Below are 15,482 nucleotides of genomic sequence, written 5' to 3' on the forward strand. Positions count from 1 at the left end.
CCTATCATAGGGGACAGGCATGTAGCCGGGGGGGGGGGGGGGGCTTGAGGGGCTTCAGCCCCCCCCCCCCCCGAAATTCTCATGGTGGTTCGCGAAAAGGCCTTACTGGTGCATTATTTAAACTGTTATGTTTATTCATATCATGATCTGATCACCAGACTCAATATATCCCATATGCATGGGGTATTGAGGTAATGATGCAAAAGGTTTGCTAGGGTAGACCCTCTTTCACTCAGACTCAGCCCCCCCCCCGAAACTCAGCCCCCCCCCCCAAACTCCCCCTGAAACAAATCTCAGCCCCCCTCCCCCCGAATCGAAATCCTGGCTACGGGCCTGATGGGGGACACTTGTTTCAATGGCAGTTGCCTTTGCCTTCTTCTGCGGCTGAAAGAGTGTTATTTGCCCAAGGTGGATTTCCACTGACAAGCGGGGATTTGAAACTTGGTCTCCAATTATTAGTAGCCTTTAAAGAAAGGATGGGAATTGTTACAGGCTAGAGAGCCCTACTAGCCTACAGGAGATTTTGGAGGGCTGGACGCCCGCACACACACACACACAAGTCTACAAGATTCCCTACTACCACCACCACAACCTTGCCATGCCCTCAATGGCAATAAAATCCTGCAGAGACAACAACTCTGTTCAAATACAATGGATAAAAATAAAAAGGACTCATGCAGGTCAAAGCAAAGGGCTTTAATCCATAAGGTTAATGATATTATCCCATTATTGTTCCTCCAACAACTGACACTGATGAATATCTGTTAGCTATTGGTAGCCTCCTTTTACATTAATTTGTATGAACTCTTTTAAAAATTATCTTGGCTGGTAGATATCATTGAACATTGGGCCGGCGAATGTCCTAATTTATGCGCTGTGTGATAGAATACAGTGGGTCATCAATACATGCTGGGATTTGGTTAAAGACTCCTGTCATATAGAATGACAAGATCCACGGATGCACCCATTACACACAATGCCATGACAAAATGGTGTCCCTTATAAAACGGGCAAAATCAAGGTTTGCTTTTCAGATTTAAAAAATATATATTTTCAAGCCATAAATGATGGAATTTATAGATACAGGATCAATGGATATGGAGGGCTAACTATAATTGCCTGCAAATTAATTCAAACTGAGACAAAAAGATTAGGTTGATGTGTACTTTTTAGCCATCAAAAACGAGACCTATTGGGAGTGAAGAAGACACAAAGGAGAAGGTTGTAGGGAGCTCTCAACGGAAATGTTCCATTTCTGTCGCACTGTTCCCATTAAAGGAACACACACACACACACCAAGGGAGTCAAGCGAGAGTGTACTTCTTTTCACTCTTAAATAGATTCCAAGACATAATAGAGCCACTAAAAATATCTTGACACAACGATGACCTCTGGATATTAAATACTTCATTCAGGAGAGAAAAGGAAAATCTCAGTTGCTTAATCCACTCAGTCTGAACTGGCTTCTAACTAGTTTCTGGGTGTAAGTCAAGGTATACATTTTCATCCTGAGACAGCACTGCAAGGTTTGAAGCTCAACTATCCAAGAAACTGCCTTCTCACTCACATCTTCTCACCAACTTTAAAATTGGCTGAGAGTGTTTTTTTGATATTGCTGCCAACATACAGAAGTACAAGCAAGGAGGAGGCTTAGAGAGTCACTCTCAGTAGCAGATCAATAAATGAACGCCTATGTCCTTTTGTTTTTATTTTCAAGCATAGAATTGCTGATGTTGGATTTTAAACCAAACCAAGCTTCATGTTAAAATAGATCCCCTCCAGTCTCCCTCTCTCATGCAGATACAGATACAGACAAATAACCCAGTAATCCAATTGTGGCTGGTAGATTCAATGACAGTGGAGGTGACTAATTTGCCCCAGGCTTTATTCTTAACTTTAAAGCAGCTATTTAAGATCCTGAGCATCATTTTTAAAGCATGTTTAGAACCTCTCTTAAGGCGGTTCCAGACAGGCAATAGATCTGAGTGGACTCTAAGCTCTTCTGGGGAGGCCCTCCTTTCGCTCCCACCACTGTCACCAGAACAGTTGGTGGGGACAAGAGAGAAGACCTTCTCAGTGGTGGCCCCCCACCTCTAGAACACCCTCCCCAGGGAAATTAGAAAGGCCCCATCCCTCCCCTCCTTTCGTAAGAGCTTGAAGACCTGATGGTTTCAACAAGCCTTTGAGAATGACTAGTTCTAGGTCAGCACTAGACATTGTTGAATATAGCCTTATTTTGCCTACCAATTACCCAAGTCATTTCCTCTAATACACCCCGGAAATGAACAGCCATAGACCCGTACCTATTGTTGTTGCCTGTTATAGCATTGCACTTAATTCCCAGGCCCCCTAGAATTTTTGAGATTGCACTAATCTCAGCCCGGACTTTTAAACTGCCTTGAACAGGCAGCATTACTATTAATATATTTGTGTTACAGCGACAATTTTTATGCTTATATTGTTTTGTTAATCTTATGTTTATGTTGTTTACTCTGTATGTATTGATGATGTTACTTGGAAACCGTTCTGAGTCCGCTTGGGGAGTTAGAGCATTATATAAATAAAGTTTTATTAATTATTATTTTTTAAATCTTATTTCTTCTTGGGATGGAGACCACACAGCTGGTCTAAACCCTGGGGTTTTGCGGGGGGGGGGGTGTCCAGATACCCACCCTTACTGATCTGAGATAAGCAGGGGTGAGCATCATGGGCACTGCCAGCCTGCCCCTTCCTTCCCTTTCCCCCATATCCCCCTGCACTTACCGGAAGAAGGCTCCACTCCAGCGAGACCTGAAGCCTTTCTCTCTCACTTCCCCCTCCCTTGGAAGAGCCAAAAGAGGGCTTTGGGTAAGGGAAGGGGGATTTTTGCTCCAAGGACCCCTGTTGGATCTTCCAGGGAGGAGGAAGAGAGGCAAAGGCTTTAAACCTACTTCTGTTGAAGGCTCTGGTAAACTGAGCAGGAAAAAAGTGCCAGAGAGGGATTACAGATAGGGAGGGGGGAAGGAAAACACATGTTTTTGGCAGCACAGGGTGACACATGCACATGAAGATGTGATTTTTTTTTTTTTGGCCAGAAACAGGATAAAGGGGGAACTTTTTATTCCAAGGTTTCCCTCCTTTGTAGCAATCCCTCCCGAGTTTTCAGCCGTTTGACCACCCTCTAGTTTGAACTGGGAGCTTCGGGGATAAATATATTGTCTGGATGTGCCCTTAAAGTTTAGAATGAAACCTTGATTGGATTAATCACTTCTCTGAGGACCTCATCACACTACAGAATGAATCCACTTTAAATCTGGTTTCTGCCTCCTGCAGAATTCTGGAATTTGAAGTTCAGTGAGTCTGTCAAAGGCTCCTCCCTAAACTACAAACTCCAGAATTCTGCAGGAGGCAGAAACCGAATTTAAAGTGGATTCATTCTCTAGTGTGATGAGGTCCTGAGAGGGAAGCCATCAACTTCCACAGCTAAAGTCCAACCTACAGTTGAGATCAGGAATAAACAATTGAGTTGGGGAGAGGAAATGCAGAGTTGGGGAGAGGAAATGCAGGTTAGATTTAAAGTGTGTTTTTGAAGGGTCTAGGGCAGAGCTTTCCAAACATTTCATGTTGGCGACACACTTCTTAGACATGCATCATTTTGAGACACAGTAATTCAGTTTTAGTAGCAAACTGGAAGTTAAACCAGCTCCTTATAAGCGATACAAGGGCACAGGTAAAGATAAAGGTTTTCCCCTGACATTAAGTCCAGTCGTGTCCGACTCTGGGATGTGGTGCTCATCTCTATTTCTAAGCCCAAGAGCTGGTGTTGTCCGTAGACACCTCCAAGGTCATGTGGCCGGCATGACTGCATGGAATGCCATTACCTTCCCACCAGAGTGGTACCTATTGATCTACTTACGTTTGCATGTTTTTGAACTGCTAGATTGGCCATAAGCTGGAGCTAACAGCGGGAAATAATGCAGCTCCCCAGATTCGAACCTACAAGGTCAGCATGCTCAACAACTCAGCAGTTTAACCCACTGTGCCACTGGGGCATACATAAATTAAAATAACAAAATATATGGGGATGTAACATATCTCATGAAAACCCTTCATTTTCATTTTTATTTGTAAGACAATAACATACATTTCATATATATATATATATATATATATATATATATATATATATATTCATTTCTTATTACATTCAGACAACACATGTATAGACTGCAGCTAACATGCTAACGTGTCATGACACACATTTTGGAAAGCCCTGGACCAAAGTTCCCAGAATACCTAATTATTAAAATCACAATCTCCTTTGCACTGGTCCAAAAAGGTGATTGTCCAAGCTGTGGTATTCATGAGCAATGTTATTTTTTCTGCTATGGGAATCAGGGCAATGGGAGAGCATGTGGGGTAGAGACAGCTGGCTTTAGGAGAAAGACAGGAATTCTCAATTGCTCTGTATTCCTCCCTTCTAATAATATCTGATAGGTTTTTAGCTAGTAAATATATAATACTCAGCTGGCACTGAAAGGGAATGCAATGAGACATAACATGCCAAATTAGGTAATCCATTGTGTCCCCAAGCTCCTTTGAGCAGTTGACCGTATTAATGACAGAAGTTCTAACAAAAATGAACGAATTGTAATCACAACATTCTTCACACTGCACATAGCAATATGTTCTAATATATACTAGGAATAAATAATGAAAAATTCCTCCTGGGAAGCATAAATAAGGGAAGAAAATGTATTTTAATAGCCATCTTTCAACAATATTGCCAAACAGAATTGTGCCATTAATATTTAATAGGGCCACAACGCTCCTTCAAAATTCATATGCTTTCTATATTAAGAAATAGCCTACCAGACAATGTGTTTGGGATGCAATGATTTAGTCACGTGGCATGCCTAACAGAAAAGTAGGTCTTTCCCCACATGCATTCTTTCTTCCTTATTGTCTGTTCTTTTTGGGCACAAGGAGCCGCAGCAAAAGGAAGAACACCAGTAGGGCTGAGAAAGTGGAACATCTGTTTAAAAAAAGTGTTAAAGGGCCAAATATGGAAACAGCCAACTATGGAATAAAGTGGATATTCCAATCATGCGGAGTGCCGTTTAAAAGACACCACTTTCCTCTGGCTAAGGCAAAGCTTCTCAAGTGTTCTTAAGTCATTCTCTCCTTTTAAGTGTTTGCTACTCTTCTTGATCACCTGCCATCGGTCCTGTAGTATAATCCTTCACTGGCATTAAACCTGGAAGAAAATAATGAAGTATTGCCTCCTTCTAAAGCCAATATAAAGAAACAAGAACAGTCTTCAAAATACAGCTCACATATTTAGTGTCAATGGACAGGGGAGATCCACCACAGCAGCCTTTTGATATATCAAGGTCTCAATTGGTAGGGCAGCAATTGAGAAATTGTCCTCAGGATCCCACCTATCTTGGTGCTTCACACACATAGACATATAAACCCACATTACCTATGTACAGAAATAAGGCATAAGATGAATGCTTTATTCTTATTTCAAAGAGAAAACTGAGTCAAATGAGGTTATACATGTTGAGCATCCCTTATCCAGAATTTCAAAATCTGAAAAATTCTAAAATCTGAAAATGCCCATGTGGGTGGATGAGACAGTGAGATCTTTGCTTTCTGATTGTTTAATGGGCAAGAACTTTGTTTCATGCACAAACATATTGTATAGAATTACTTTCAGATGATGTGTATAAGGTGATGTGTATAAGGTGCAAATCAATTTTGTGCTAGACCTGGATCCCATTTCAAAGATGGGCAAATACAGGCATTCCAAACAATTCCAAAAATTCAAAACCCTTCTGGCCCCAAGCTTTTTGGATAAAGTCTACTCAACCTGTATAAAGGAGACAGTTTCACCACTATAAAGTCTATAGGTTTGTATATGAATGGATCCAACTGAGTTGTACAAGTATAATCTACAGAAATGAATATGATCCCTGATATGCTTCTCTCTGTGTGTATGTGTGTAAAAGCAACCAGGTCTTGACCTGCTATGGTTTTGTTAAGATCCAAATGTATTAGGAGAAATCAATAAGTAAAATATTTGTTTTCTAATGATATTGTTAATAGGGTTGCCCACTGCCTAAATTAATTCCATGTCATTTTCTAATGAAGCAAGAAAACCCTAAGCCTGACTTTGCAAAACCTGATCAGGACTGTTAATGACAGGGGCTTTTGGATGTTTCTGATCCATAGTCACCATAACTCATAAACCACCAGTGGTGCAATGAGTTAAACCCTTGTGCCGGCTCAGCAGGACTGCTGACTGACAGGTCAGCAGTTCAAATCTGGGGAGAGCAGGTTGAGCTCTCTCACCTCCAGCCCCCCATGTGGGGACATGAGAGAAACTTCCCACAAGGATGGTAAAACATTAAAATATCCAGGCGTCCCCTGGGCAACATCCTTGCAGATGGCCCATTTTCCCACACCAGAAGCGACATGAAGTTTCTCAAGTTGCTCCTGACATGAAAAAAAAACCATAACTCAGAGCTGACTTGATGACAAATAACAGTGCAAAAAAGTTGCAATCTAAACCCAACGCCTCCCCAAACATCTTCCATGGTGATCCTGCAATATTTTTCTCTTCCTCTTCTCCCACCTGTACATCTAAGTGGAATTCTAAGCATGTTGATTCGGAAGTAAATCCTTCAATGTTCAGCGAGGCTTACCCCAACTAAATGTCCACAATATCTTTTCCTCAGGATGGCAAAGGTCAGCAGGAAACATGTTTGTTTATGGTCCAATCACACCTCTTTCCTTATATGATGATACAAATTCAAGCCAACTGTAATTTGCTAAACAAAAAATCTCGCTACAACATAAGACTATGCCAGAGTTTTTTGCATATTTGTTTGTTTCCAAGATATCATAAATCTATAAAATATAATATTTTCAAAAAATGTTGCTTGGAGCAAGCAATATACCCTCGTGTCAACAGTTTAACATTTACAAAGTGGGAGAAAAGTATACCTGCCTTCAGCTCTATTATGATGAAAGGCTAAGTTGGCTCCATGTTTTTAGCATCTCACTGAGGTGCCTGTAACATCAGTTTGTAACAAAAGAGCCTCCTAGGTGAACCTTATTGATAGAAAAATATTAATGGTATTTTTAATCCATAATTCTACCCACACTGCCCATAGGATATTGATGAAGAGAGAGAGAGAGAACCCACCAGCAGGGTTAGAAACATAATTCTATGCAGTGTCTTCCTGTCTTGCCTTCATGTGTATATTTTCCTGGCTATACATAATCCAACGCTAATGGTCCCTGTCCCCTTTCTCTCCTCATCTGTTCAATATGGTCAGGGATTATTAAATGATGCTAATGCTTTTGTCAGCTGACACTACAACTTTGCACACTGAGCTGTTGAAAGGCAGATGCTTCCTTCTTTCCTCTCGGAAACCAACCAAACTGCACGACCACATAGCCCACTGAAACATGTGAGCATAATATATGCATGTGTTATTTTCCACCAAAAAGAAAATTGCAGAAAGACCCCACCAAACGCAGAGGTTTATAGGATTTGCTTTGCATATCATCTCAACTGTTTATGGCATCCGCCTTGATCAGCAAAAATCCAAAAGAATGCCTGCTTCATTTCAAACAGCCCATATATACAGAAATGCTAAGGTCTGTCATTCTTGCTGGTTAAAGTATTTGCATACGGCTATTATCGGCCATCGGGCTCCTCCACAATGCTGCCCACCAGTCTGTGACTAACACATGCTTTCAGCTCTGATAAATAAATAAAGAATGAAACCATCATGTCGGGCACGGAGCTTTCATAATAATTTTAAAGCAATGCAAAGCATGCTCATTCCCTCACACAGGCAGAGGAGGAGCAGTTTCTGGTTATTTAAACAGGGGGAAAATGAGGAGCCTTTCAGCCAGCAGCCTTTACAAAACAAGCCTTTAGGCTGAGGTAAACGTGGGGATGCCCACGCCTCCAACTCTCCTCTCCTCCCCATCTTTAATGGGTCCAGCCCGTGACCTAATGAATAAATCTGAAATCCGGATGAAAATGAAAGAGAAGGACAGCCTCGTTTCCCAATGAAGTCACTAGAAATGGTGGATGTTAATATTGTGAGGAAATAAGGAAGGAAGGGGAAGAAGTGGGCGTTCAAGCAGATATTCCAGGGTTTGTGTTTTTTTTAGGTTGGGGGACTCAACACTGGCAGGCAGGGGATTAAATCTGGCTTGCAGAGGGAGAGCAAATTCCTTTTCCTGCCCTTTATCGCTAAAGCATCCTGAAATATGAAGACTAATAAGCAAGAAGCCTGCTTAACCCTCCATGTGTTCAGCACAGCTGACTCTCACATAAGTCTGTGCTGACTAGATTGCTGGCATCTTTCATGAGTCCTGGAAAGGCTCCATCTTTCTTAATATTGCTCAGTATGGAGATTTTCTCGATATGTCTGCACCTTAGTATTTCTTAGCGCTGGGTCATTTCATGCATATATATCCCTATATCAGGAGAAGGTGAGCGACAAACAAAGTAAAGAAATAAAGAAATACACTTCTGACTGACAACACATGAGGCGGCTCAACCACACAGGAGCCTTGGGGACCCATTTTGCCCCTCCAGCCTTGTTTCAAGGAAGGCTTGAACCTCCTCCCCCCCCCCCCACACACACACACACATACACTCCCAGTTCTAGGGTCCATATACTAACAAAAATCCATCATTTCTTTTCCTGAATTGGTCAAATATTTCTTCTCCCTAGCATTTCTCAGTGCTAAAACATTCCATATAATTCTGACTCCTAACACATGTGGAAGTGCAACCACAGACTCATAACACACAAAGAAGCTCAACCTTGGTGGCCTGATATTTGCCCTCCAGCCTAGTTTTAGGGAAGTCTTAAGACCCCCGCTCCCAGTTCTACTGTCTATACTTAGTATTTTAAAAAAATCCATCATTTATTTCCCCAGTTGGTCCAATAATTTCTCAATATTTCTTCTCCCTAGTGTTTCTCAGTGATGGGTGATTCCATCAGGGGACTCAACCACACAGGGGCCATCCCCCCCCCCCCCTTGAACCTAATTTTAGGGAAGGCTTAATACCACCCCCCACCCTACTCCCAGTTCAAGGTTCCATGTATCAGGTGCCTCCAAAAAAAACCCATCATTTTTCCCAGTTGGTACAATATGTTATCAATATTCCTTCTCCTTAAGTATTTCTTGGAGTTGGGTCATTCCACACACTTGTGACTGACAACACAGAGGACTCAACCACATGGGTCTTGGTGGCCCATTTTTCAACTGCAGCCTAGTTTGAGGGAAAGCTTAAGACCCACATTCTCAGTTCAAGGCTCCACATACTAAAACACCTTCATTTCCTTCCCCAATTGGTCCAATAATTTCTCGATATTTCTTCTCAGCATGGGATCCTTCCATACACTTCTGAGTGGCCACACACGAGGGAACTCAACCACACAGGGAGTCTTGTGGGTCCCATTTTGTCCCTCTAGTCTAATGTTAGTGCAGGCTTGAACCCCACTCCCAATTCTAGGTTCCACATATCAAGTACCTCAAAAAAATCCCATCATTCATTTTCCCAATTCGTGCAATACTTTCTCAATATTCCTTCTCCTTGGTACTTCTCAGCACTGAGTCCTTCCACACACTTGTGGCTGACAACATTGGAGGGGACTCAACCACACAGCAAGCCTTGGTGGCCCAATTTTGCCTCTTTGGCCTAGTTTTAGAAAGGGCTAAACCCCACATGCTCAGTTCTAGGGCCCATATACGAAGTATTTCCAGAACAAATCCACTGTTTCTTTCCTCAGTTGGTTTCATACTTTCTCAATATTTCTTCTCCTTAGTATTTCTCACTGCTGGGTCATTTCATACACTTCTGGCTGATATCACCTAAGGAAAGTCAACCACAGAGTAGTCTTGGAGTCCTTCCACACAGCCATATAATCCAGAAAATCAAGATACATAATAAACTATATCCTCTTTAAACTGGGTTATCTGCGTCCACACGATCATATAATTCAGGTCAATGTGGATTTTGTACAGCTGTGTGCAAAGAGGCCTTGATGGCCCAATTTCACTCTCCAGTCTAGTTTTGGGGAAGGCTTAACCCACTTCCAAACTCAAACACACAATTCCAGTTCTAGGATCCATGTATTAAGTACCTCCAAAAAAATTCCTTCCTTTCTTTCCCCAGTTGGCCCAATACTCTCTCAACACTCCTTCTCAACGCTGGGTCATTCCATAAAGTTCTGACTAGCCACAGAGGAAGGGGGCCCAACCACAGAGGAGTCTTGGGGGGGTGTCCCATTTTCCCAGTTTTAGGGGTGGCTTTGCCCTTCAAATTCCAGTTTTAGGTTCCATGTATCAAGTACCTCCACCCCACCCCACACACCCCCCAAACATTTCTTTCCCCAGTTGGTGCAATACTTTCTCAATATTCCTTCTCCTTAGAATTTGGTCACTCCATATACTTGTGACTGACAACACAGAGCAGACTCAACCACATGAGTTCTGGTGACCCATTTTTCACTTCTAGCCTAGTTTGAGGGAAAGCTAAACCCCACACATCCAGTTGTGGTCTCCAAAAAAATCCTTCATTTCTTTCCCCAACTGATCCAATACATTCTCAATATTTCATCTAAGCGATAGGTCATTCCATACAGTTCTGACTGGCCACAGTGGTGGGGGGCCCAACCACAAAGAAATCTTTGAGGTCCCATTTTGCCCCTCTAGTCTAGTTTTAGAAAACCCCTTCAAATCCCAGTTCTGGGTTCCATGCATCAAGTATCTCCAAAACAACACATAGTTTATTTCCCCACTTGGTGCAATATTTTCTCAATATTCCTTCTCCTTAGTATTGGGTCAGTCTATACACTTGTGACTGACAACGTAGAGCAGACTCAACCACATGGATCCTGGTGGGCCATTTTTCACCTCCAGCCTAGTTTGAGGGAAGGCTTAAACCTCATGCACCCAGTTCTAGGGCCCATGTACTATGGCATCTCCAAAAGATCCTTCATGTCTTTCCCCAACTGGTTCAATACATTCTCAATATTGGGTTGCTGTGAGGCTTTGCGATGCTAATCAAGGCTATTCATTGCAATATTCCCACTTGCCTCCAACAGACAATAATTCCACCCTGGACTTTCCACAGATATATCAACCCCACTTGCCAAGTTCCCAACAGATCCCTCAACCTCTAAGGATGCTTGCCATAGATGCAGGCGAAATGTCAGGAGAGAATGTTTCCGGAACATGGCCATACAGCCTGGAAAACTCACAGCAACTCAGTTATTCTGGCCCTGAAAGCCTTGGACAACACACTCTCAATATTGCATCTCAGTGCTGGGTCCTACCATACACTTCTGACTGGCCAGCCACACAGGAGGGGACCCAACCACACATGAGTCTTGGGGGGGGGGTCCAATGTTACCCCTCTAATCTAGACTTGCATTCCCCACTTCCAGTTGTAACAGTAAAGGTAAAGGTTTTTCCCAGTCGTGTCCAACTCTGGAGGTTGGTGCTCATCTCCATTTCTAAGCCAAAGAGCCGGTGTTCTCCATAGACACCTAAAGGTCGTGTGGCCTGCATGACTGCATGGAGTGCTGTTACCTTCCCACTGGAGCAGTACCTATTAATCTACTCACATTTTCATGTTTTTCAACTGATAGATTGGAAGAAGCTGGAGCTAACAGCGGGAGCTCATGCAGCTCCCTGGTTTTGAACCTACAACCTTTTGGTTAACAAGTGCAGCAACTCAAAGGCTGTCAAAGGTTTCTCACTAAACTACAAACTCCAGAATTCTGCAGGAGGCAGAAACCGAATTTAAAATGGATTCATTCTCTAGTGTGATGAGGTCCTGAGATGGAAGCCATCAACTTCCACAGCTATAGTCCAACCTACAGTTGAGATCAGAAATAAGCAATTGAGATGGGGAGAGGAAATGCAGGGTTAGGTTTAAAGTGTGTTTTTGAAGGGACTAAGGCAGAGCTTTCCAAACATTCCATGTTGGCGATACACTTCTTAGACATGCATCATTTTGCGACACAGTAATTCAGTTTTAGTAGCAAACCGGAAGTTAAACCAACTCCTTATAAGTGACACAGGGGCATAGGTAAAGGTAAAGGTTTCCCTTTGACATTAAGTCTAGTTGTGCCCAACTCTGGGAGGTGGTGCTCATCTCCATTTCTAAGCCGAAGAGCTGGCATTGTCCATAAACATCTCTAAGGTCATGTGGCTGGCATGACTGCGTGGCACGCTGTTACCCTCCTGCCCTAGTGTATATTTTCATCCTTTTAATAAGGTAAAGGTTTCCCCTTGACATCAAATCTAGTTGTGCCCAACTCTGGGGGGTGGTGCTCATCTCCATTTCTAAGCCTAAGAGCCGGCATTGTCCATAGACACCAGGAATGTAGCCGGGGAGGAGGGGGGCTTGAGGGGCTTCAGCCCCTCCCCCTGAAATTCTCATGGTGGTTCGCGAAAAGGCCTTACTGGTGCATTATTTAAACTGTTATGTTTATTCATATCATGATCTGATCACCATACTCAATATATCCCATATGCATGGGGGTATTGGGGTAACAATACAAAAGGTTTGCTAGGGTAGACCATCTTTCACTCAGACTCACCCCCCCCCCCCCCCGAAACAAACTCAGCCCCCCCCCCCTCCGAATCGAAATCCTGGCTACGGGCCTGATAGACACCTAAAGGTCATGTGGCCGGCATGACTGTATGGTGCGCCATTACCTTCCCACAGAAGTGGTACCTATTGATCTACTCACAGCCCAGAAAGCTCACAGCACCCTAGGGATTCTGACATGAAAGCCATGGACAACACATTATCAATATTTCATCTCCGTTCTGGCCAGCCACACAGGTGGGGACCCAGTCTTGGGAGGTCCAATGTTGCCCCTCTAGTCTAGGCTTCTGTTCCCCACTTCTAGTTGTAAACGTAAAGGTTTTCCCCAGTTATGTCCGACACTGGAGGTTGGTGCTCATCTCCACTGTTAAGCCGAAGAACCGGCATTGTCAGTAGACATCTCCAAGGTCATGTGGCCGGCATGACTGCATGGCATGCTGTTACTTTACTGCCCTAGTGTATATTTCCATCCTTCTCATAAGGTAAAGGTTTCCCCTTGACATTTAGTCTAGTTGTGCTCAACTCTTGGGGGGGGGGGGGGGGCTCATCTCCATTTCTAAGTCGAAGAGCCGGCGTTGTCCATAGACACCTAAAAGTCATGTGGCTGGCATGACTGCATGGTACGCTGGTACCTTCCTGCTCTAGTGTATATTTTCATCTTTTTAATAAGGTAATTGTTTGCCCTTGACATTAAGTCTAGTTGTGCCCATTTCAGGGTGGTGGTACTCATCTCCATTTCTAAGCTGAAGAGCTGGCATTGTCCATAGACACCTAAAGGTCATGTGGCTAGCATGACTGCATGGTATGCTGTTACCTTCCTGCTCTTGTGTATATTTTCATCCTTTTAATAAGGTAATTGTTTCCCCATGACATTAAGTCTAGTTGTTCCCAACTCTGAGGGGGGGGGGGGGTGCTCATCTTCATTTCTAAGCCAAAGAGCCAGCATTGTCCATAGACACCTAAAAGTCATGTGGCTGGCATAACTGCATGGTTTGCTGTTACCTTCCTTCCCTAGTGTATATTTTCATCCTTTTAATAAGGTAAAGGTTTCCCCTTGACATTAAGTCTAGTTGTGCTCAACTCTGGGGGGGGGGGGGGGGTGCTCATCTCCATTTGTAAGCCGAAGAGCCGGCGTTGTCCATAGACATCTCCAAGGTCATGTGGCCGGCATGAGTGCATGGCGCGCTGTTACCTTCCCACAGAAGTGGCACCTATTGATCTACTCACATTTGCATGTTTTGGAACTGCTAGGCTGGCAGAAGCTGGGACTAACAGCGGAAGCTCGCCCCACTCCCTGGATTCGAACCGCCAACCTTTCGTTGTAGGTACCTCAGAACAATCTATCCTGCCCCCCCCCCCCCGCCCCAAATGGTCCCAACCCTCCCTCCTGCTTCCCTGGCCTCTTGCCTTCAACAAGTTGGAGGAACTTGGGAGGCGAGAGTGGAGCGGAGGCTGTGGAGCCGTCTGTTTCTGGGGCTCGCTTACCACCAAGACGGGGACCCCTGCGGCCAGCGAGTAGAGGAGGACCGGGGGCACGGCGCTTCTCTCCTCGGGCCCCGGGTAAGGCTTGCGGTAGGCGCTCTCGTAGCAGAAGAAGCCCTGCACGTTGACGGCGAAGGTGTCGGTGTACTCGAAGTAATAGGCCAGCATCACGGTCCCGGCCATGATCACCATCTGGAAGTAAAGCATCCTGATGAGGAGGAGGAGGAGGAGGAGGAGAGGAGGAGGAAGAAGAAGAAGAGGAGGAAGAAGAAGAGGAGAGGGCACTGGCATGTAGCAGGAGTCCGTCGGCGGCCGCGGCAGCCCCCCGCCTCGGCTGCGCGCTCCGCCCGCTCCCCGGCCGCATCCACGCCGGAAAGAAGCGGCGGTGAGGTCAGTCCCAGGCGGCAGGAGCCGGATTAGGAGGAGGAAGAGGAAGAGGAGGAAGAGGAGAAGCCCAAGGGAAGACCCGCGAGTCCATGGGTCCGAGGAGAGGCAGGAACAGAGCGTCGCGATCGGGAGCTCCCTGGCTGCTTAAATCCCCGGGAAGATGAGCCGCCCTCGTCCCTCGAAGCCCAGCATCCCGCCTGCTTGCTTGCTTGCTTGCGCGGGGGGTGCCACCCCCTTTTAACACGCCATTCCAGTCGCTTCCCGAGGACAAGGGTTTTTTGGGGGGAGAGCCTTTTGCCCGCTAAGTTCCGTCGCGGTCTTCCCAGAGAGAAATGCAGCCCTGCTTCTTCTTCGAGGACCAAAGCCTCCTCGCCCTGAATCCTGGATCCCTCGCTCGCGGAGGCGACGCAAATGCCGTTTCCAAGGCTGCCGGGGAGCCGAGGGGGTGGGCACAGCGAGGTGGGTGGGGGCCTCCAAGGAAGCCAGATCTCTCTCTCTCTCTCTCCACCCCCCCCCCCTTCTCTCCCTCTCAATCCTTCGCCGCTCCGCCCTTGCCTTGCTCTCTCCCCTAGAAGGATTTTTGGGGACTCTCTTTTTAAAACACACACACATACACAGCGGAAGCGTTCACTCCCCCGGGCTCCTCAATCGGAGCCTCCCATGTGTCATATCTGTGTCTCTCTCAGCCTCCTCCTCCTCCTCCTGATGCTCTTCTGCTGGCAGCTGGCTGCTTCGCCTCACCTAAGAAACCCAAGGAAAGCTTAGCCAGGTTGAGCATCCTTCTCTGAAAGGCTTGGGATGTCCAAAATGAAATGACATTTCATGATACAAAAATCCCAGGCTAATGAGACAGATATTCCAGTATCTTAAACACTTGGGATATCCAACATCTCATGGTACAGATATCCCAGCATCTGAAATCCCAGGTGCATGATACAGATATCACAACATCTGAAATGCTTGGGATATCCGC

At 44.9% G+C, this 15,482-nt stretch overlaps 1 protein-coding gene across 1 annotated transcript in view; it reads right to left on the reverse strand.

Moving 5' to 3' along the window:
- PLPPR5 (phospholipid phosphatase related 5) overlaps positions 1–15,229 on the reverse strand; it is a 124,261-nt gene extending 109,032 nt beyond the window's left edge. The window contains exon 1 of the mRNA XM_060773942.2: positions 14,126–15,229. Within this exon, the coding sequence (XP_060629925.2) occupies positions 14,126–14,413 (288 nt within the window). The 5' untranslated portion in view covers positions 14,414–15,229. The remainder of the gene's footprint in view (positions 1–14,125) is intronic.
- Positions 15,230–15,482: the final 253 nt, after the last annotated feature.

Source organism: Anolis sagrei, chromosome 4 (assembly GCF_037176765.1).
Source record: "Anolis sagrei isolate rAnoSag1 chromosome 4, rAnoSag1.mat, whole genome shotgun sequence".
Classification (NCBI taxonomy): domain Eukaryota; kingdom Metazoa; phylum Chordata; class Lepidosauria; order Squamata; family Dactyloidae; genus Anolis; species Anolis sagrei.